At 35.0% G+C, this 24,940-nt stretch overlaps 1 protein-coding gene across 2 annotated transcripts in view; it reads right to left on the bottom strand.

The window, feature by feature from the left end:
• The window catches only part of USP38 (ubiquitin specific peptidase 38), a 30,107-nt gene extending 5,482 nt beyond the window's left edge, over positions 1-24,625 (bottom strand). The window contains exons 1-9 of one of the 2 annotated variants that reach the window (XM_079154147.1): positions 23,407-24,625; positions 21,735-21,870; positions 14,105-14,234; positions 12,323-12,424; positions 8,998-9,156; positions 7,151-7,344; positions 4,630-4,723; positions 2,206-2,312; positions 84-1,446 (exon numbers count right to left, since the gene is read on the bottom strand). In XM_079154147.1, coding sequence (XP_079010273.1) covers positions 84-1,446; positions 2,206-2,312; positions 4,630-4,723; positions 7,151-7,344; positions 8,998-9,156; positions 12,323-12,424; positions 14,105-14,234; positions 21,735-21,870; positions 23,407-24,088 — 2,967 coding nt within the window. In that variant the 5' untranslated portion in view covers positions 24,089-24,625. The remainder of the gene's footprint in view (positions 1-83; positions 1,447-2,205; positions 2,313-4,629; positions 4,724-7,150; positions 7,345-8,997; positions 9,157-12,322; positions 12,425-14,104; positions 14,235-21,734; positions 21,871-23,406) is intronic. The other variant, XM_079154148.1, reaches the window with a different exon arrangement.
• Between the last annotated feature and the right edge of the window lie 315 nt (positions 24,626-24,940).

Raw genomic sequence — 24,940 nt, 5'->3', positions numbered from 1 at the left:
GGATTTCAAAATCTGGGCATTCAATTAACCACTTGTCAATTGTGTAATATTTTCCACAACTAATAAAGATGTTTCCAACTTACCTGTAAATATAGTTTATTGTCCTTTGTTATAGCATCCATAAGTTCCTTCTGTAGAGGTGGGTCTCCATTTACCCAGAGTCCACTGGTTGGATTATTACCACTTAAACCATTAGTGGTATTCTGTTTCTTATACAAAAGCACATATGCGGTATCTTTTGGAAACCTACTTGTAATTTTCTGGACTGACTGAAATGAAGTGAATGTCACTCTGCTGTCATTAAATAAAAACCATTCTTTTGACATTTCCTTACTTTCCAAATCCTGTTCAATAAGTGCACTGGGACTATCTCTGCCTAGTAAATGACTCTGGGAGGGTGCTAATGTGAGAGTTTCAGGCTGGTGGCACATCTGGTATGAAGACTCTGCACCTGTGATGTTTCTGGCATAAGAATAGTAATGCCCACTTTCAGAGGATATACCAGAGTGAACCACAACAGAACTTAATAGGTAAGGGACCAATTTTGGACAGAAAGCTTCTTCAGTTCCAGAAGGCTTTAATTTTTTAGCTAGGTTCTCACCAATATCAGTGAAATCAACATCTACAGACCAACTTTCTGACAATGAAGAGAAAGAAGTAGTTCTTTTAACTGGCAACTCCAAAACCAGTGGCAGTGACACATTGTCTAAAATCTTTCTTCTCACATGATACTTCTGATCATAGGAAAATCTCAGGAGAGTAAGAATAAGGTATTCGGGTTCCTCCGTGATTTGCATAGTTTTCTCAGCATTCTGCAGAGAGGCACAGTTTTCACAATAATATTGGTTGTCACCAGTAAGAATCTCTGGAGCCAAAAAATAATTTAGTAAGTCAGTTACTGAAGGTGTAGTCTCACCTCCTGGTTTCTGAGGTACATCTTTATTGATAAGAATCTTGGGAGATTCATTAGGGACAGAAGTGTTTTCAGTATAGTGAAACCCATTAGGAGATCTGCCTATTGTTCTTTCATTCACAACTGAGTCACAGACAAAGGCAGCTGTTGCTGGATTATAGACTACCGGTTCTTCTGAAGGACCAGATACACTGGCTTGCATTAGGCCACCATCTTGTGCACTGGATAATGATGCTGGATCTTGGAAAGACAAGTCTTCCATAGCAGGGGAAGGACAAAAGGCCAGTGAAAGATCTGTGAAGGCTTCCACTTTTTGTGAGGTACTCCTGCAGTTCAAGCAACATATGTGAGTCCGTAGTTTTCCTCCAAACATTTTTTCTATTAAAGTTTTCTCACTGTCACTTGTGCAAGGGGTCTCTGTCAGTATAGTTGCCTTACTGGCTACTTCCTGTAAAGAAGTTTCACTGTACCCCAGACTTTCAGAAGACTTGTGTGAGGATTGAACTTTCAAGATCTTTTCTTCTTCATGGAGCCTGCAGGAGAACATATCTATCATTATATCACTACTTCACTTAAAATATCAATTCTATTTAACAATATTGGTGGCTTATATAAACAAATTATTTTTTATCAAATATAAAAACCAAATTTCTCTTAATCAAGAAAAATATTGAACAGTTAAAGAATCTAGAAGAAAAGTTAGGGGGTTATTACTACTCTATATTCTCATTATACTTTCTTCATAAGGCTATTTTACAGTATGTATTATATTACAGTTAATTATATATGTCCCTTACTTGTCTTATATAGCTCTGTTTGGCATCTCAGAGAAGTTTGGCACAAAGAAACCACTAATATATCCTTAGCTGAAAGAAAGGGAGGTTGTACAGGTTAAGACCAACTAACTTTGTCATTCATATGACAGAAGGGAGCAAAGACAAGGAAATACAAGAAGATAGTAAGGTTTGTTTATTCAGTAGTAAGGAGACAGTAAAATATACCCTATGCTTACAATTTCAAATGGTCTAAAGGAATGGCTCTTAAACTTTGTAGTCCTAGCACCCCTTTATATTATTTTGATTATAGCTCACATTACATTTTAATAACGGCTGATCCAAAATACAAAAACCCCAAAGAGAAACCAAATTAAAAACAATAGGAAACTTAAAAAGCCTACAATAAATGATGGATAAGCACCTGAAATTTGTTTTCAAATGTAAGAACAATATTAATAGAAAGAAACTGTTATGAGAAGATGCAATTCAAATTATATTTTAAAAATAGTTTTTTACCTGTCAAGCAGAAACCTGAGGTATTCAGAACAGTCTTGTTGTGATCTGGGAGTAAACCATGGAGGTCTGGAAGCCTCAAAGAATATCCGAGGTGCATATGCTTCCCTCTTTAAATAGCAGAACCAAAAGTACAAGGAAATGTTTCTTACAGCATAAACAAAAGTACCTGAAATCTTAAAATCTAACGTTTAATAAAAATTACTTAAAATTACATTGCACTCAGTTTTTTATAACAAAAGTCAGACATGGAGCAACTTGGAAGCATATAAAACTAGTTAGAAATAAATACTGGTAATTGGAAGCATATAAAACTAGTTAGAAATAAATACTGTTAACCTTTAGTCAGACCTTTTAACTCTGTAAAGAAAAGAGACCTACAGAAACTATGGAGCTTGCCCAAGGACATAAAACTAAATGAGTAGAGGGATTATATTAGAACCCAGGTCTGACTCTTGATATAATATTACCTCTCTATGATAAATGTGTTTGAGTCCATAATTTTTTTAAAGCAAAGGTTAATGAATACATATTGTAGATAAATTAATATGGGGAATGCTCTACAGAGCCAAGCAACCACCTACTTTAGTTGAAAATTTCCTTGCGTGGGTACATGTCTGAAATGTTCAGAATGTGAACACACTGGTTAGGGACCTTGCTAATTTTGTTTTCTTTTTTAAAGTACAGATAGGCAGTTCAGTCTAGTAGTTGGTCTTGGACTCTGGATTAATCTAGGTTCAAATTCTAGATTTTGCCACACATACACACAAAAAGACCTGAATAGGCATATGAAAAATATAATTTTAACTTGAAAGTTCTGAAATTCTCTTGATATTTTGAGTATTGTATATAATAATGGAATCCTCCTCAGTTAAGGAAAATTTTATCCAAATTAGGGTTGTTTCTAGCATTCTGAAGAAAGGGAGTTTGGCATACTGGTTCAACATAAATTTCAGAGTTATTTAACTCATATCCTAATCCTGCTACTTGTTTGCATGACCCTGAGCAGATAACTTAAACTTCTTTTTTTTTTTTTTTTCCAGCAAATTGGGGATATACTTTATTACCTGATAGATTGGTTTTGAGGATTAACAGATAAATGATTTAGCGCAGGGCCAGAAAATTTAAATGCTCAGTAAATGTTAGCTTTATTAATTATAAGAAAAAATACTTTTCAATTATTGAGGGAAATCTACCTACCTAAAATAATCCTTGCCGGTCTGCTACCCAAGAAGGTCTCAACTGTGACAGAACTTTAATTAGGATCTCTTGTTAATTTCTTTCTTCTTTTCTTGGGAGCGGGGAAACCTCCTAGGGTTTTTTCTTAGTAGCTCTGATTTAGTAAGTTAATATGGTATACATAATATATCTGTATAAATATACATACATACATATGTACATATATATGTATAATATAGTAAATGTAGACTAATGATAAATCAAGAACAGAAAAAAAAAATCACTAGGAAACCAGAGGAGAGAAGAAAGAGACAATTTTCATTTCTCTTGGTCCTGATATGTTAAATTTAATTTGTTGGTATTTTTCTCTAAGACGGAGACTAATAAAATGATCTCTCTGAGCATACTGCTACTCATAGGCCATCACTATTCTGTCAATCCTGTTTCAATCCTATTGTTTAAGAAGTTACACTTGCGATACTTCTCAGTTTATAGAAGGGAAATAACTCAATCCCATCAATTGTGATTCTTTCTTCTGGCTCTAAATACTACTCTTTCAAGATTTTTGTGAGACAATGGCAATCAGAGGAAAACCAGAAAATAATACATTATAAATAAGTAATATATATATATATATATATATATAATTTGTATGTGTATGTTCAAAACCTAGGCTATAAGTTCACTGAACATGGGATTTTCTTTGCTTATCATAGACTATGTATATAAATATCTATTGAATGAATATTTACTATGCTACCTTTTGCTATTAGCATAAATTCAATTCCCCTCATCTGTGTACATAAAAGATGATAAAATTTTAAGTTTTAGAACTCAACACATAAAAAATATCTATAAAATCTTTAGTCATAATGAAGGATGCATATAAGAAAAGGGAGAGGTGAAAAAAGCCTGGCACCACAAAATTGCTTTACTTACTTATTACTGTGCAAATCCATTAATTTAGTATCTGTAAACTATTAAAGATGCACTTAAAATGACTTTTTCATACAGATTCTTTATTGGATAGGAAATTGGGTTTATATGTAACAGTTCTTAGAACAATAGGTTAATATAATATTTATCAATAGAATGGGAAGGGGAGGGGGTGTGGATAAAAACTTGGCACAACTGATATTTAGATATTTTAGGCAGTACCACTTCAGTTAAAAAGGTTTGGTATATGTGAAGTTCAAAGAATATTATAATTGCAGTTAACATATACATACTGTACACACATATGCTTACCTGTGTATGAGCCAAAAAGGCAAAAAGATGCTGTAATTTTTTCATTAATGAATTGCACCCATTTAGATTTAATGATAATACTTGTCTCCTGAAACTGAAAGAGGATAAAATATGACTTATCTTTATGAATATACACACGTGCCATTTTTTAAAAAAGCATTTTTAAAAAGCTATAAATAATAAATACAAAATAGGGCTAGGGATGTAGCTCAGTGGTCAAGTTTTCCTGAGTTCAATACCTGGTACCAAAAAAAAAAAAAAAAACTACATAAATAAAACACTCCCCAAATTTGAATCGTAATTAGAAGAAATCATGTAATATTGGATTAGCATACAGAGTATAAATGAAACAACGCAAAAAAGAAAACCCAGCAGAAAGATGCAAAATAAAAGGTTATTCAGAAGGGAAAAACAAATGAACAAAGAAAAATAGAGAAGGAAAAACTATAATGGTCAACAATATGCAAATTAAAACAAAAAGACAAGGCAAGTGCAGTGGCATGTGCCTGTTAGTACCAGCTACTGGGGAGGCTGAGTTCCACCTCACCTGGGCAACATAGTGAGACCCTATTTTTTTTTTTTTTTTTTTAATAAAATAAAACAAAACAGAAGAAATTACCCAGATTGGAAAAAAATTTAAAGACTGATTATATAAAGTACTGCCAGAGGTATAGGTCGGGTCATAGGTATAATCAGATGTTAGTATGTAAGTTCAAAATGCTACAGCCTTTTGGGGAGCACTCTGGCTACCCTATTCAAAGAAAATCTTATATATATCTGCACATGAGAGATGCTCATAATGACCAAAACAACCTAATATTCATCAACAGGAATATGGTCAAATAAACTGACAGACTTGTTTATTCAGAATGAAATAGATCTGTGCTGCCCTACAATGGGAACATTTCTAACACAAGTTATTAAATGACAAAAGCATGTGGCTAGAAAAGAATTTATAAATAGGATTCTCTGCAAAATTTATTTTTCCCGAAACAACGACACTGTTTTTGTATTAGATATAGAATATGACTATAATAAAAAAGGCCTGGAACAATACACACAAAACCGTTAACAAATTGCCTTTGGGAAAGGGTGTGTCTGATTTTTATTTTATATACTTATAGATTTGGTAATCTTTTTTAAACCATGAAAAAGAATTCATATAGTATCTAAGAAATAAAATATGCTGTCTTCCTATTTGAGGTAGTATTATCAGCCACTGCACGGTAAAATGTGCTCTCTCAATTTTTCTTGCCAGTTATAATTACTTTGGTCTGTGCTTTCTCTGTCATTTGCTAAATGAGATAGCTCATTGGATGACCTCTGGTGGTCAGGTATAGATTCTTCAGTCTTATGCCTAGGGTTACTTGAACCTGAGTATATCTTTTCTTAAACACACACACACACACAGAGTATATTTTTTCTTAAAAATACACATAAAGTAAAAAAAAAAATAAAACAAGAAAACACTAAACCAAATGTAAAACACCTTGGTGCTCAGACTATAATCTAGCTCAGAAATAAGTGAAAACTAACTCTGTATCTAATAGTTTTTGACTCTTCTAGGCAGGCATAACAACTTATAAAAGCTTGGAACTAAATTTATAAACATGTTCGGGCAAGCTCCATGAAATCTTTATTGGTACTAAAGAGCAAATATCAACCATATTTTTGCCTTCAGTAAAAGTTGGCCATTATTTTGTACCATCATGGACAGCATTCCTCAAACTAAGGATCTTTGATTTCTTATCTACTTGGTTGCAAAAGAAAATGGATTTAAAAGTAAATTCATAAGTAGGCAAAGGAATATGCCTGTTTATACATTTGTTCAGTAACTACTAGTTTGGGATGGGAGGCAGAGCTTAAGTTTTCTAAATAACAACAAAAAAGTTGTTTTGATAAACATCAAAATACCTATAAGGAGATAAAACTAAATATGATACCCTCAAAAGATATATGGGTTAAGCCGGGCATAGTGGTGCTAATCCTAGTGGCTCAGGAGGTTGAGACAGGAGATCATAAGTTCAAAGTCAGCTTCAGCAACTTAGTGAGACCCTGTCTCAAAATGAAAAATAAAAAGGACTGGGAATGGGATGTGGCTCAGTGGTGAAGTGTCCCAGGTTAAAAAAAAAAAAAGATATATGGGTTAAAAAAATACAATGGGCTTATAGATAGAAACAAAGGTATGAAATAATAGCAAAGAAGATCTCTAGGACACTTAATAGGTTCAATCAATCCCTCTGTATTTAAATGTCAAGTGATAGAAGTAGAAAACATAGGAGTATTACAAATAAATGGAATGCACAACAGAAATAATCCAAGTATATTCATAAAAGTTATGATTTTAATAGTTCTTGAGCACTAAAAGCACTATTTGCTTCTGAATAAGGCCAGTATACATAAATGTTAACATTTATGTCATTTATAAGAAATAATGTATAGAAAATTCCCACCTTCCTACATTTCATAAGCATTCATCAAATTCTATAGTTAATGTGAAAATGTTGAAATTTAAACTTACTCTGTAGCCATAAACAATGCTTGTATAACGCTGTTCATATAACATGTATTTCCTAGGTTAATAAGGCCAGTTTTCCCAGTTTCAGATTTTCCAGAAAGTCTAGACAAGCAAGATGCCAAAGAATTGGATTGAGATGTCCAGGCACTTTGATTGAGAATCAACTTAATCTTCTCCTCACCAGGCTTAGGAAAATCCTACAGATCATAAATAGGAAAAATAGTTTAAAGTAAAAACTATTTTTGTTATTAAATTAACTAACACCATAAAGAAGGTTTTTCCACTGACATTTAAGCTTTCTTTGTTACCTCTTAGTTTTATAATAACTGACAGTAATACTTGGTTAAAAATTCAAATTACAGTGCATGGCAAAAATAAATGCCTCCTAAAGATAGTTGATCAAGTTGAACAATACTAAAGAATTGTGGATTCAAGTCACATTTGAACTATTTATGATAGTAAAATATTTACAACATAAAATTCTGAGATCAGAGAGTATTCTGTAGTGCTATTCAAAGGCAGTAGGAATGAGGACTTGAAGTGGCCCAAAACTGAATAAATTAAACAACAAATAATCTGCTCTCAAATTTTGGGATAAGAAAATGTTTCCTCTTCATTCCTTACTAATATTTACTCAGGAATAATCTTTAAAAAAGTCTAAAGCAATTAGGGGATTAAAAAACAAGAACACAGTGGTATAATGACCTCTGACTCTGAAAAAGTCAATCTCATGTTTTACCATGTAGAAAATTATTACAACATCCAAATTCTTACTTGTTTAGCAAAGTGTGTGATAACAAGAAAAAATTTTAAGTGTAAATGATTTCAAACATGAGTAGAGCACTGGAGAATAAGGAAAGTTGATAAAATCATTTCACTTAAAACAATGAGCTTTTATAATAAGACTACTATTCCCATCTGGTACTTAGACCTTAGAAAACAAACATCTTTTAAAGGTAATCTGCTTTTTTTCTTTTGGGATGACAGTTAAGCTATTTTTCTAAGGCTAACAGTAAGTCCTTTGTTTCTTGTGAGACTATATGATTTATCAGAACTTTCAACATGAAAGCACTGAAAAGGAGCCATCAACAGACACAGCAATAATAGAGTATCATTACTATCAAATCCATGATAAAATGCTCCTATACATAATTTGCTTTTGAAATGTCAAGTGTCATACCAGTGTTACACATTACACACATTAACTACTTAACAGTCTTGTCTTCTGGGCCCAAAAATAGTTTCATAAAGCTATCTAGACAGTAAAAAGAATATACTTTGAGTCTATTTCAAATACAGAAGTAGTAAAGGCAATGAGACCTTTATATTATATCTCAAGTTTCAAAATAAAACATTGCTAGAACTGATATCAAAAGTCTGAATAAGTTTGGCTAAGTTAAGCTCTCTAGCTACACTCTGACTTTGCAGTAAATTTACAGAGAAAAGTGTGTTTACTGTGACTCATTTCTCACAAACAGAATCATGCACTATCTATACAAAGTTGAAAAAAAGAGTGAACACAAATAATTCCAGTAAAGATTCTATGAAACACAGACATTCATAAATAATATAGAGTAAAAATGGAATTAAAAATAGGGACAAAAATCAGTCAAATGTTTTATTATTTGCATTCCCATGATTCTAAGATGTACTTTACATATTTTAACACTTGGAATGAAAATCTGATGTATGTATTCATTAAATTTAGCATATTTTTAAAACAAGTTTTCCCCAAAATTGTTATAAATTCTAAGATATGCCTATAATATCACTTTAATATCACTTTAGAACTGAAGAAATATGGTTATTAATCTGCAACTCCACAAATGTTGGTACAACAATTCTCATACCTTTATTGCCTCCAGAATAGGTTCATAGAGATCTGGAAATCCAGAATAATGATACATCATACAGTGTATCAATTCTATTAACTGCACTAAGAAGGTTGTACTGGAAGGCAGGCCATCATTTTTGAAAGAGTGGACCAAATTAACTACATGAGGAACAATCTGAAGAGAAAAAAAAGACAAACCTTTCTTAAAATGTATATTAATTGGTAATACATTCTCTAGCCTACAAATAGACTGCAATGTTACATGATCAGTAAGTTCTTTCCCGTGTGTTCAGTCATAGCGTTTTCTAAAATAGTTATGAAGTTAAAATTTTCTAGAATATCAAAGTAAATCTAGTTTTCAGTCATGTATGAGTGCAATTCCATTTACTATGCCTCTCCTCATTTTTACACTATATGTATGACACGGGTACAAAATAGGAATCTTAGTCATTGCTGCAATTCTAAAGGAGTTCCTTCAGTTGAAAATATTAGGGCTATTATATTGAGCAGATCATTCAATGGGGACAAATTAAAAACAAACAAGCAAACCTAGAATTAGCGAAAGAGCTCCACCTAGTGTGAATTTAAAATTTTCCACTTGAAAGAATTACATGCCTTGGGCAGTGAAGTTTACCTTAAGAAAGTCTTTGAAATAACTTGTAAATGTAACAAAAATTATAGCTCAAATAATATACTTTTCTTATGTTGGATTGGATATCCATATTAACAAACCCTTTCCCCAACCCAAAATAAAGATGATTCTAAAAATAAAGAGAATCAGAAACTTCTATCATTTTAAAGAAATTGGGGCCAAAAATAAAAAGGAAATTGAAAATGTACATGTAGAAAACTATTAATATGGATGATCATCAATTAGGTTAAAAATAACCCATCAAATATAGATACAATATTTGAGAGGTTATTACCCAAATGAAACAAATTCTATTTTTCAGCAATGGCTCATTCTATTAGCAAAATGCTGTACTTTTTCCAACTAATAGTAATCTGAAACTACATGTTTACACTTCTCATGCTAAAAGGCATCTTATTATGTTCTACTTGTGGAATATTTTTGGTCGATATTTCATGATAAAAGTGAAGCTAAAGTTCTATTAGGGTCATGTCATCAAGCAATAATAACAGCGGTTATAGTAATGCCCCAATCGACTCCCTTTCTTTTTACCTAAAAAGAATCATTATATTCTGGGCTGGGGTTGTGGCTCAGTGGTAGGGTGGTTTGCCTAGCATGTGTGAGGCACTGGTTTTGATCTCCAGCAGCATGTAAAATACTTTTTTAAAAAAGAATAATCATATTCTTAAGGTAATAGTGCTACTTCTGTTCTCTGTCTAGCTTTATCCCTGAGCTTGAGATCTTAAATCATATTTTAGATTTTACACTACTTTTAATCTTACCTCCACCAAAGGTATGGATATCACCATAAAACTAGCAGCTCCTAATGAGTTTATACTATTGCTATCATCGCTATGTATCTAGGCAAATCTGAATGCGAATCCTGCCCCATTAAGCCACCTCTCTCAGACATTCTCTTGACAAAATAGTTGGAAATCCAAAATTACTGTTTTCTCAGAGGTGAAGGGAGAGAAATGAAAGAGGAAAGAATTTTAAACTGATTCATAATTCCAAATGTTCCAAAAGCACTTCTAATGTAGATTTGATCTTTGCAATCTTTATGGTTGTCTACTACTATGCTCCAAATGGTCAATATTATTACCGACACAGAAACAAAATTGTTTCTTGCTATTGCCTTCTAAATACTTGAAAGTTGGCTTTTCAAATGAGGAAACTTGTTTGTTTCTAGACATTACTGTAACACTAAACATAAGTTACTATTTGAGGAAGTGCATAAAACTTAATTAGTAGTCTTTTTACTTATCCATTATCTGCCAGTCTATTTAAATTTTTTCACTTATAAAAAATATGAAAAGCAACCTGTTCCACTCTAACACATATTGTAACATTAATCTTGGTTTGCCCTAAACTATTCTAAATCTATAATTTGATGAATAATGATGGTGATGATTCCAAATTATTTCTCATACTTAGCCACCTTAAACCTAAATCCTTCATTGAATTGTTTGGAGTTATATGTGATTTAACTGCCATTGAAATCACTACTAAATGTTCAAGTTATTCTCAGTTCAAAGGAGGGTCAAACTCTAATGTAGTATTTAGGCAATAATTTGGTCTTTATCTTTAGGCTTTATAAGCCAGATCACAATTTTTAGTTTCAGATCCAACTTAAATAAATGATTCCTTAAATAAATGATTTAATACTTGTTTAATTAATAGTCAAATATTTCAAAGTCAAATAATTGTTATTTCAACTACTTTTCTCAGGGGGGAAAAAGCAATAGAAAAGGTAAGGGAGATACCTTCTTTTAAAAAATTCTGAGCAATGAAACAGGTTAAGAGTATAGACTAAGTAATTAATCACAAAGATTAAGAAATGTCCTTGGTGTAAAAAGCAATAAGTGACAGAATGGATGGTTAAGTTATGTTAGAGAATCTCCTTCCTAGAAATTTGAAAACAAGCCTTTTCTTTTTTGAACGGCCTACACACGATCATGCTTGGAAGAAAAAAAAAAAAAAGTCACCTAAAAATTAATGACTGGGATTCTGCACTTCTTCATTAATCTCCTTTGAATTTTGTTATGGTGTTAAGTATCCTTAAGATCTTAACATTGTAGGTACACTAATAATGAGTTAACAGTCCTGTAAAACTGAGGATCAGATCTTGGAGGAAGCAGGCAATCACACAAAGCCACTGCTTTCCTATGATGCTGTAGGAAGGTCAATGGACAGGTTCCTGAAGTAACATTTTGGTCATTCCTTACCTGCAATAACTTATAATCATATCAAAACCAGTGATGTAGCTGGTTTAAGGTAGCAGCATTCTAGATATGTTTTAAGGTGGAGTCAACAGGATATGGACTGTGAGTGAATGAAAAGCCTTACTCTAAGGCTATAAAGCAAAGATTGATGTTTTCATGGTTCAAAAATTTTAAAGCTGTCCATGATTTTCAACTATTTTAATCCTTTTGCCCAGTTTAAATGTATAACAGACATCCATCTCATGTGACACATCTCATGTAGAGCAATAACAAGTGGGGTAGTTTTGGTGAAACACAAAACATTCTGAAAATACATTCCTTGGAGAGAAATTACACAATTTCAAATTTTCTAAGAAAAGATAAAGCTGTGTGAAAATAGATTTAGAATTAACCTACAATCTTTTCATTATATACAAATGTGACTCAATAGCAAACTAAATTTTGAAAACAAGGTTTTTTCATTGTAGGAAGCTTCTGGCATAACTTACCAAATGGAACGCCTCTGGAGAATGCTGAAAACTAAGCAGCATGTGAGAAAGAACTGCAAGAGCACCAGGTCTCACAAGAGGAAACCAAAGTCGATTAAAAACCTTCAAAATAAGATAAGACACCAAACTTCAGAATGCAGAGGAAAATCAGTAACCCGATCAGTATTTTCCTAGAGCCAAAATTTTTTTATGTGAATGGCCCCCTTCCTGAAAAGTTCTATCTTAATATGTTATTAAACTTTGGGGGAAGGAGAAAGTTAGGAGATAAAAACATGGACTGAGATCAAGGGGAATGTAATGGCCTACCCAATTCTTAAAATTCCCTGATAAGTGGAAATCTGTCATACTATGTTTATGAGGTATCCCTTCTTGGTTCACTCTTCATTTAATTCACTCAATAAATACTTATTGAGCAACTACTATTGCTTAGCACTGTTCTAGGCATTGAGAAAACAATGAATCTATAAAATAATATCTAAAAGGGCTTATAGTACAGAGGATGTGGAGAGATAATAAAAAGGAATATATAATGGTAAGTGCTATAAAAATACAAAGCAGTGCATGAATAGGAAATACTGGGTGGCAGAGGGATCTGCTAATTTACAAAGGAGGTTCAAAAAAATGCCTCATGTAAAAGAAAGGTGATATCTGACTACAAAGCTGAACAAGTGAGATAAGCTTGGTAGATACCTGGGAGAAGAACAATGTAAACAGGACAAACAGCAGTGCAAAGGTCCCAAGTCCTCCAGGTTGGTGTGACACGGATATAGTAAAGAGGACGGTGTAAGTGAAGCAAGAGACTAAGGCAAGTGGGAGACGGGGTCAGAGAAGTAGAAGTGGGTCAGATCACATGGGATCTTGTGAGACACCTACAGGGGACAAAAAGCAGGGAGGCTATTGTAATCAATGCAATGAGAGATGGGGAGGACTTTGGACCAGGGTAGAAGTGATGTAACTGGTTAAAAGTCATAGGATTCTGGATATATTTTACAGGTGGAGTCAGCAGGACCTATAGGATATGGGTTGAGAGAGAATGAAAAAAAGGATAGTTTCAAGTTTTTGGCCTAAGTGAGTGAAAGGATGCTGTAGTCCTTTATTAAGGTGAGGAAGATCACCTTTGGGAGGAAAAAAATCATGAGTTAGATTGTGGATAAAGTAAATTTCAGATCTGAGTATAGATGGTTGAATACAAGAATATGGAATTCAAGGGAGAACAGTGAACTAGAAATTTACATTTGTCAGTCATTAAAAGTCTTGGGACCCTATGCTGTGCGTAGGGACTGAGCAGAAAGAAGACCAAAGGCTGAACTCTAAGATAATCAAAATACTGGAAAGAGCAAGGACAGGAGACTGATATGCTAGTGAAGTAGGACAAAACCCAAGAAGATATAATGTCCTGGAAATTAAGTAAGGAAAGTGTTCTATGAGGGAGTCTTCAGCTGCGCAGACAGGTTGAATAGGCGAGTCCTGAGAAATGATCCCTGGGTTTAGCAACAATGAGAAGCACTGGTATCAAAGGTAATTTTGGTAAGGAAGTGGTAAAAGTTTGATTAGTTGGATTCAAGAAATAATGGGAAAAATGTTTTCATAGTAAATATTTGAAAGCAGCAAAACTTACACTTACATGGCATTTTTTAAATTACTAAGGCCTATTCAAAACAAAACCAAAATCTAGCACATTTAAAACTAAGAATTCAAATGCTTTACAGGAGACAACCCAAATATAAAAATATTGATTATATGAGTTCATGCATTCTAATAGATTCATATACGCCCACTTACCAGTTCTATTTTCAGCAAAGTAACATCTATCAAAATAGTAAACTTTTGAACAGCTGCTAGTCCTTTCAGCAGTGCAATTACCCATGTATCCACATGCTGAGCCAATGGCCAGGACAGCCAGTCAATCATTCTGAAAATTGAAGGAAAATAAATATTGGAAATATTTTCAACATTACTCAAGAGTAGATTACTCTTGTTACAGTAAATAACCACGGACTTCATGACTCATTATTTAGTGAACACACTAGTAAAAAACAGTGACCAAGATGTAGAAATGAATACAATGGATGCTTACCCTCAAGGAGTTTCCAATTTGGTATGATGACAATACTTACATTTAACACATTTCCATTAAAAATTTATAATATTTTATAAATGCAAAATAAAAAATATGTGCTATATAGTGGTATCAAGAATTTATTATTGAATTTACTCTAAGAACAGTTGAAATATAGATATCCAAATGAAAACTTATGGGTATCAACCAAGATTTCTCCTCCTCCTTCCTGATGAGTGCAGTCTAATGAAATACACTATTAAAAGAGGCTATATTTTGAATTATGGAACAGGTTCACCATATCTTTCACAATTCTACTATACAACAAAAGAAAACTTCAAATATATAAAAGGGCACCAAGTTTGTAAATATACTAATGCTAAATATGCGAATGACCTCATTTCATTGATGAGTGTCTTTCTTCTTGAATATCAACCCAGTTCAAGGGAAAAAAGACAAAGTAAAACGAGGTTTGATGGAGACTTCCTAAGTTAGATATTTACCACAATGAAGACTGGTACAACTCTTTTGGAAAGCAGTTAAATCAAATGTTCATATAATTCGACGTAGCCGACTGATTTTACAGATTATGTAATAAGAAAATAATAGGGGAAAAATTCACATTTTGAAGTCAGAGAAAATGCTTTAAAGATCTCAATTTACAACTTATTAGCCAGAAAACTATATATATTATATAAGTACCTTATAATCTCTATATCTCAAATTTCTCATCTCTAGATTGCAGGTAAGCATGCTTATTTTCAGGGATGTCGTGAAGATTAAATGGATTGATATAAAACACTGAAAATACTGTGAATGCTTCTCTTTCACCAAGTATTAATATATGCAGTAATAAACATCTTCATTCTCCAAACTGTCAACTACAAATAACGAGGACATAAATCTGACCAAAAAAGCAACTGAAAGGATTGACATCTAAATTGATATGGACATCTTCATGAAAACTGTTACATAACTATCTATAATAATACTGGAGTGTTCTCTTTCTTAAGGTTTTTCCTTTTAAGATTAAAATACCCCTAAAGTCCCAATACACACTGACTACATAAGTTACCTCTATGTTCCCTCCATTCCCTATACAGTTTGCTTCTTTCCTTGCTTTCGTGGCTTCTTGCAACAATGACAGTTACAAGTCATTAAAGTAGCCCCTGATAGATATATCTACCAACTATTATAAGGTTGATTCTCAAAAATTTTGTGACTATTCTACATAATAGAAGAGACATACTGGCTTTTGTGTACTAAGAATATATGCTGGGCACAGTGGTGCATGCCTGTAATCCTAGAGACTAAGAGGACTGAAAGTTTGAGGCAAGGCTCAGCAACTTAGTGAGGCCCCAAGTAACTTGGGTCTTGGTAAGTAGTAACTTGGTGAGAATCTGTCTCAAACTCAAACTAAAATAAATCAAAAACACAAAACAAAACAAAATAAAACAAAACAAACAAACAAAAAACAACAAAAAGGACTGGGGATATAGCTCAGTGGTAAAGTGCTCCTGGGCTCAATCCCAATACCAAAAGAAAATATATGTATGTACACACGCATCCACTGTAGCACTGTTTATGATATGGAAAAACTGCAAAAAACCTAAATGACCACCAATAAGGAAAAGGCAAAATATACTGCAGCAGTGACACTGCAGAACACTATGCAGAGTTTGAAGAAATGAAGTAGAAGAATTTATCCATAGTGATCTAACATGGAAAGATCTGAAACACTGTAAAATTAAAATAAATTTACTGATGTGGCCTGGAGGGGCATATGTGAGCATCTCTTTTTGGCTCTGTGACCTCTTTTTGTCCAATGTGGAGTGGCACTCACAGAGCTCAAGGTCAGATTCCCTTTAACTCAGTCTAAGGAAAGTACAATAAAGGTAAGTGAGCAGAGAACAGAAAATTCCACTTGACAATGGCTCTTTATTATTCCTAATTACTGAGCTTTTTCCTCTAGCCTCTTTATTTTCTTCCCATCTCATAAATCTTATTCTTTACCTTATCCCATGTGTACCAATCCAATCTCCTGACCAATCTTAAAATAAACTTTACGTCAGTGGTTACACATTTTAGAAGCGGCTGTGGTCTCAAGGTTTGTATAATTGTAAAATTCACATGTTGAATTTGAATCCCCAATATGTTGGTTTTAAGAGATGGGACTTCTGAGAGGTGACTAGATCATAATGGTGGAGCCCTCACAAATGGGATTAGTGCCTTGCCCCTTTCCAATCATGTGAGGACACACAGAAGGTACCATCTATGAGAAACAGGCCCCCACCAGTCACTGAATTTGCTAGTGTTTTATTCTCAAACTTCTCATCCCTCAGAACTGTGAGAAAGAAATTTCTGTTTCATATATTGTCCAGTTTAAGGTATTTTGTTACAGCAGCTCAAACAGACTAAGACAGAAGTCGTTCAGGAAGCAAATATTTGAATGTATATTACATAGAGAGTATGTGTTAGGTGCTGAGAATATAGTAGTAAGAGGTTTTCTATCCTCAAGTTGGAAAGAGTAAAGTTAAAAATTGTCAATGGTCACAAAATTATCAAACAGTGGTATTGGTATCTGAATTAAGCTTGCCAGTGCAATGGTTTTGTTGTTTTTGTTTGTTTGTTTTTTGCTGCATTTTTTTTGCTGCACTTTGATTGAACCTGCATATGTCCAAGTCCTCTCAGGCACAGAAAATAACTCACAGGATGAGTTATTTTTATGGTTAACAATAGTGATCATATCTATAATATATTGGTTACTCTAAATTCTAAGGGCATTTTTCTTAAATTTTTATTTAATTGTTTACAACTAAGGAACATTTTAACTACATTTGTCATTTATGTACTTAAACACCTTATCGCCTCCATTAGACTATAAACTCAAGAGCAGTGATCTTGTTACTATTTTAATATTATATATCTTTGGATTCCCTTACTTAGCACAGTGCCTCGCACAGAGTAGAAGCTCATTTGCTGGATAATAAAATCATTTCTTCTATAGCTAAAAAAATACATCTATGCAACTTTAACAATAAAGCAGGAGATATTATGAAAGGCAACAAAGTAGATTTAATCATAACTTAGGAAGAAAAAAATTAACTTTCACTTTTACATGGCAGTTTGAGGGCTATCTTCAGCCTTCAGTCTTCTCCCAGTGTTTTAAAAATTGGGAAATCCAGAAAACTGGATTTCAGGCTTCTTTTGGGAAAATTAGATCAAACAACACTGAACTTAAATATCCCTGTGACAACAAACAATTGGAAATGAGGATACAATTTCTCCGGAAGGTGCTTGTGTACTCTATTCACTATCATTTCACTGACAGCTGGCCGACTTCATACTTTAATGTTATCTATCTGGTCCTGCAATGATAATTACATTTGCTTTTTCTGAATTACAAAAAAATGACTGTGAAGCATGGTAAGTGGCACTTTTGGAGAAGTACAGAGTATGGGGAAGTATAATGTAGGAGTATGGTAAAAATAAACATCACTGCTCCTTTAAATTACACTTTCTATGTAAAAATAATCGCTGTAGGTTAGATTATGGGTTAAAAAGGATTCTGTAGGTTAAATTGGAAATGCAATATAAAAACTGCATTACATCTTCTCATGGAAACAGGAAAAAATTAACTCCCAAGTACATTTTTTTTTTTTTTTTTTTTTTGCGGTGCTGGGGATCGAACCCAGGGCCTTGTGCTTGCAAGGCAAACACTCTACCGACTGAGCTATCTCCCCAGCCCCCAAGTACATTTTGAAGACAAAATAAATTAAAAATTCTTAAGTTGGATACAATAACTGTTTTTAAAAAAAAAACCTAGAAAATTAAGACCAAGAGTACATGCTGAATGCTAGCAAGTGGAATTTACACTTGGTTTAGTATGTAGTATAAGTCACTGTAATTTCTTCTTCAGAGGGAATAATCAGTAGGACTGACTGTTTCAGATAAAAAAAATTAAAAGGACAACTAGAAGACTGTTTCAACAATGCAGGTCTGTTTCCATAAATGGTGGGGACAGACAAAGTATCATTGTAAGAAATATCCTAAAGAAAGAATCCAAAGGACTTAGTGATGTCAATCAAAGGGAATGAAAGGATGGAGTTGAAAACTGCTTACAGATTTGTGAGCAGGTATTTAAGAGAAATAAAAGAGTGTCAATAGGAGTAAAAACAAGAAAAATAAATAAAAATCACTATCAGGCCATGAAGATAAGTTCTATCTCTTAAAAGAGCAACCATGAGTAATAAATTTGACCATTGTGGGTTGGTCTCTTCATTGTCATCTACATAGTATGATAACTCTGGAGCCAGATTTAAGAGTGAATACCAGATATACCACTTACTATCTGAGGGAGCGTGAGTAAATTATTTCACCTCTCAGTTTCCTCAACTATAATATGGGGCCAATAACATGATCTACCTAAAAAGGTTTTTGGCATGTAAACAAAAATCTTAGCTATTATTACCTATGCAATGAAGGTGATAGAACAACAAATTTCTAATTTCACTTTCAGCTGTGAAATCTTAATTCTCAGAATTATATACTCACTTTGACACATCTTGAGGGTTATATCTAGCTTACAGTCTTTTTGTTCCAATGTTTTATTGAGAGGACAATATAATTTGATATATTCATCCCAAAGAGATATCATGGCCACACTGACCCACAGGAGAAGCTTCATTAGGGAGATATCTATGAAACAGGAGTATTTTTTTTTTTTTTTAATTTTAAGTTTTATTTACTCGTTCATTTTTTGAGACAGGATCTCACTATGTTGTCTAGGCTGGTCCCTACTCCTGGACTCAAGTGATTTGCCACCTCAGTCTCCTGAGTACTGAGAAATTTACATAAAGACTTGAAATCAACAACACACACAACAAAATTTATACAGTGATAAGAAGAAAGGGAAGGAAAAAAAAAAAAACAGATATAGGAAGAAAATCCTAACAGCATGCTGTTGTAAGACTAGCAAAAACAATAAATACAAAGATATTAAAAAGATGAGAATAAAAATATAGGATACCAAAAAAGGCAATGCTGTCATTATAAATTAAAAGCAATAGTGACAGAAGTCATACAACACACTTACATAGATTTTTCTCAAATATATATATTCTCATAAATCCCTGGAAAGTATGAAAGGAGTGAGCAATAAGAAATCAGAAGTAGTGGGCACGGTGGCACATGCCCATAATCCCAGCAGCTCAGAAGCTGAGGCAGGAGGATCATGAGTTCAAAAGCTAGCCTCACCAACAAGGCTCTAAGAAACTCAGAGAGACCCTGTCTCTAAATAAAATATAAAATAGGGCTGGGGATGTGGCTCAGTGGTTGAGTGCCCCTGAGTTAAATTCCTGGTTACTGCACCCTGCAACCCAAAAAACAAATTAGAAAAGTTACAGATGAGTTGATTCAATTATTTAACTGCACAAAGAAGAAAGAAAAGCTTGAAGAGAAAGACCTTTTTAAACATAGGAGTGAAAAAGAGGAGAAGATGGAAAAATCCAAGTCTCTAGAGTTTGTGTAATAGAGAGAGGTATTAGTACATACATGGTCTGCTGGGAATACAACATAAATCCTTCAGTTCATAAGTAATCTCATGCCTGTAAATTTTTTAACAGGGGCATAAAAACCATTTTGTTGCAAATCCTTATTTTCTATTTAAATGTGTTTAATACACACACACAGACGAAATAAAGAACAAAAACAGGCTGATAGGAAAAGCTCAATGAGAAAACATAATAACTGAAAAAGAGAAACTCAAGAGCTGGAGTAAGTTCCATAGATGGGCACCTTAGAAGAGAAGTTGTAAGACAGTACAGATGATCCTTGACTTATGATGGGGATAAAGTCACTGTAAACTGAAAATAGAAAGAATGCATTCAAGACACTCAACCTGCCAAACATTACAAATTAGCAACATAGTACACTGTAGAGATTGTTTATTCTCTAATTATGTGGTTGACTAGGACCTGTGGGTCACTACTGTTGCCCTGCATTTTGAGAAAATATTGTACCAAGTATTGCTAACTGAAGAAAAGAGCTGACTGAAAATTCAAAGGACAATTTCTACTGAATGCACTCTCATAAAGTTGAAAAATCATAAACCGAATCATCATAAATCCAGTACTATCTATACTGGATATTCTTCCCCTGAGATATCCACAGATTTGCTCCTTCCATTTCCTTCATTACTGTCATGGTCGCCTCAATTAAGGTTTCCTTATTTGTCTTATTTAAAATTGTAAACTCCTCCCTCACGCCATATTCCTCTTCTTACCCACTTTTTTCCCAAAACAACTGCATTCTAAATTATTTTACTTATTTATGATACATTCTAAAACAAAGTCTAAATCTAAAAATAAAATCAATTTAAAAAAATAAATTTGATAGTTTTGATAGTTTTATGTCTGCATATAAAAAAGATGGAAGCAGAACTCTGTGAACTATATCAACAAAATAAATTATGGAGAATGTTGTGTTACCACAAATGTTAAGTTCAGAACATAATAAAGTCAAGTCATTAATAGGAAATCAGAAATGTTATTTTAAACATTTAGATTTATATCCCCAATGTAACTAATGATCAAATGAAATCCTTAATAGTCAAAATTGGTCAGAAATAAAAATAAACAGCATAATCAAGAAAAATAAAAGCTTTACTCAAATAATATGATTGAATCAAGTAAAATAAAGCTTTATTCAAGTGAAATGATTGTAGTTTTCTAAATTAATTTTTTTAACAAAATCAATTTTAAGATGTATAATTAGTTATGTAGCACTAAGTGAAAAAATTATGCTCTCTGAACTAGGATATCTGTAACTGGGCATTTCCATATTTTAACATCTTTGAAATCAGGATGCATGTTGAAATCAAAGAAATATGTAATCTATCTAAAACTAAGGGAGAAAACTAAATGTCAGACAAAGGAAAAAGAGTATATTACCCACTGAGCCCAGCTGAAATAGAAAGTATGCTTAACTTAGAGGGTGGGGGTGGGGGGGAAACCCAGAGGGAAGAAACAGGTTGCAGGAAACACAAGTGAGCAATGAAATTAGAAAAATATATTGATATTGATAATCCAACAAACTTCTATTTGTACAATAAATGGACAAAAATGTAGGATTTTGGAATAAAAAAGTTAAATTGAAAACAAATTTATGAATTACTGGGATGCCTGTCAATGCTACAATAAGATAAACCATTTTAATTAGCTTGGAATATACTTATATATTTGAGTCCATGATTTTAGTTTTAAACATTTCTTTAAGTTTCTTATTACGAGATAAAACAAAGTATCTTCGCCTCTCAAATCTACAATTACTGTCTATAGTGTTATGAAGGAGTACCTGCAAAGAGCTTGGGTCATACTTGCATCTTTTACATTGGGATCTGTGGTAAGGCTCCTGATGAGAACTGTAATCATCTGAAGAGGAATATGCTGCACGAGGCTTGCCAATGCTACAGAAGGTTCAAATGATGCATCTATTTTTTTAATTGAAAAGGAAAAAAAATATGGCAAGAAGGTTCAAATGAAGTATTAAAAAGAAAACAACATTTTCCCAAAAGAACAAAAAAATACATATTTATTTGCAGCAAAGGTGTTAATTAGGAAGCAGCTGTTATACTATATATCATGGTAGACTGATGTAAGAGGAATATTAAATTACATGAATATTAAGTGAGAGACTAACAGCAAATAGCAGTGTTCACTCATACTACAGACAGAATATTGAATTTTAAAAGCTGTATTTAGCACTGCTATATTTAGTCCATTAATTACTTGCCCCCCAATCTTTAATATCAATTATTGTGTTAAGATACTCATTTACAAAGCAACAAAAAAGAAATGCAAGGTATCAATTTCAATTCCCACTTTAAGACATTTGAAAGTAATTTAAAACTACTATAGCAGTCATTACAAAGCTATAAGGAAGATTTTTAAAAATCTTTTAAGTTGAAATTAAGATGAATTGGGAGGAGACTTGGCTAAATTATATAAAAGTTAAGCAAATCCTAGATGTGCACCTTTAAGACTGCAATTGAAAAAACTGGGGGAAAATATAACAGCTAAGGCAACATAGACAATACAAAATTACAAAAAAAAAAACAAACAAACTAATCAATCCAAACAAATACTGTAAATAAATAGTTGGCATACATTAAATTCTTTATCAGATTGTATAAAGAGGTTAAAACTCCACCCTTATTTCTGTTTCTTAAAATAAAAGGAGGACACAAGTTCTATTTCAAATACCCAAGTGGTATAATTAAGGAGAATGGTTGTATTAAGTCGAGCAGCAATCCTAGTTTTGGACCTATTATCTGACAACCTATAGACTTGAAAGCTCTAGGCTTTCAAGAACCCAGACATACAGGTAAAATTTCCAAGAAAGAAAGCATTTTCTAGCCAATTATTATTATGTGACCCTCTTAAATTTCTGAGGATGCAGTTCATAGCACAAAATTATCTATTTTAAGTCCTGACACTCCTGCTTTCCTCATTCCACCTGTGTCCCTTCTTATATACACTACTGCAGACAGAAAATGCCAATATTTAAAATCGACATAGTAAACTGTGATAATCTATGATAAAACTGCACAATCCATGAATTTAAAAATGTGGGAATTCAAAAACAGGGAAAAAACTCATTATAACAAGATGACAGGATCACGTACATTAATAATGTGGTAAACATTATTACTATGCTAACATTAGTCACTAATGAATAGACGCTTTACATAGCTGCTGTCATCCTGAAAACTAGGTAATTAAGTAACTTGTTTAGTGCCAAAGGTCTTAGACTTAGATGTTCTCAACGTTTAAAATAAGAACAGGTGGTGTTTTTAAGATATAACGTGATATCCTGAATAAGGCAGTGAATTGGAATGAAACTGTGGATGAGGGTACGAGGATTTGCTCTCCCTTAACAATGTTTTCTGGGCTGGAAGCAAACATGGAGTGTATGTGAGGGAGACACTGAATTTCCAAGAGATAGTCTCCTAAAATACAATCCTTACCTGTGGAAGAGATGCTTGCAAAAACTTCTTGCAGGGAAGGTAACAATGTGGAGGGTTCGGCCTTCCAGATGTTCTGCAGCAAGTTACTCACTTTTGTCACCTGGGAGACATACTCCCGTAGCTCCTTCTCTTGGGTGGACACGCACTGAAAATGGCCTATCGTTCGAACCAGCTGCTGACAGAAGGTGATGGACAATTTCCCTTTGGGGATGCACTGCACGAAGTCGGTCAGAAGGTCGCTCAGTCGGGCACAAAGCTGGGGCTCTGGCCTCTCACAAACCATCCGTAACACCTCTACCTGCAGCAGGCTGAAGAGGTCCAGCACCGAAGGGCAGCTCATGATGAGCTTCAGGCCGTTGTGAATGTAGTCCAGGATGGCTACGTCTTTCCTGTCCAGCGAGTGGTAGCCCTGCTGAAGGAGGCCCAACACGAAGGTCTTGTTGAAGAAGGACTCGAACTCAGGCCGGTGGTAGCGTGCGTAGGCCTCCAGTACCTGGTGACCCACTTGTCGCTGGAAAGGGTCCTGGCCCTCCAGGATGAGCCGGGTCGTCAGGTCAAACATGGCCTCGCACTGCGCCTGGTCTAGCCAATGCTCCGCCGATTCCACCACCTTCCGCACAATCACCCGCTTTAGGGGCAGCGGGTGCGAAGAACTCACCAGGCCCTCCAGGATCTTGTCCATTGTCGCCACGCTGCAAGGCCAGGGCCAGGGGATAAGGAGCGGGCGGCGGCAGCCCCGAGGTGGGGCAGAAGAGCACAGGGGCGGAGGTGAACTTGGAGCGTAGCAGCAGCGGGACCGGCCACCGCCACCGCCGCCTCAGCAGCCACATTTATCGTGTAGGGGAGCCCATCCAAGTCGGGGCGGGAGCTGGCGAACCTGCGGCGCGATAAGAACCGACACCACCCACGGCCGGCCTATGGCGCTGAAGGACCGTACTCGGCCGCCACCGCGGGCCGGCAATCCCTCTCGGCATCAGCGCGGAGGGACCAGCAAGGCCCCCGGCTTTGGTGGGCGCTCAGAGCCCGGGGCTGCTACTCGTAGGCGGGGGAAGCGCGCCCTCGCGTTCCGGAGAAAGTGTAGGCGTCCAGGCTCCGGCTGGTCGTGAGAAGAAACCGGCCCTACGATGAGTCAGGAGGCGCTGTCACCCCGGCGCTGTCAAGGAGGGTGCCGGGATCAGCCGGGGAGGCGAGGCGGAGGTGGACACCCTTGACCCGGATCCAGAAGTGCCGGCAAACAGGAAGTGAAGCACGAAAGCGCGCCCGAAAGGCCCACCCCCTCCGCCCCGCCCTCCTCTCGTGCCCTCCCTCCCCACGCCCCCTTCGCCCCGCCCCTTTGCCGACGCGCAGGCGCGACACCTCCCGTCGATGCACTGCCGCGCCCGCGTCACTGGAGAGCGTGTGTCGAGTCACAGGCGGACTTCCGGGAGGAGCTGTCCCGGACACGCGTTGTGCAGGTGACCCGCCTCTAGGAATCCTGTGGGCTGACCTCCGTCGGCTGTGTCAGGGTCAGGTTACTGGTGAAAACCTAAGGAAG

The sequence above is a fragment of the Sciurus vulgaris genome (genome assembly GCF_902686455.1).
Source record: "Sciurus vulgaris genome assembly, chromosome: 9".
NCBI lineage: Eukaryota > Metazoa > Chordata > Mammalia > Rodentia > Sciuridae > Sciurus > Sciurus vulgaris.
The sequence above is the reverse complement of the archived record's forward strand: the minus strand, read 5'-3'. Positions and strand labels throughout refer to the sequence as shown.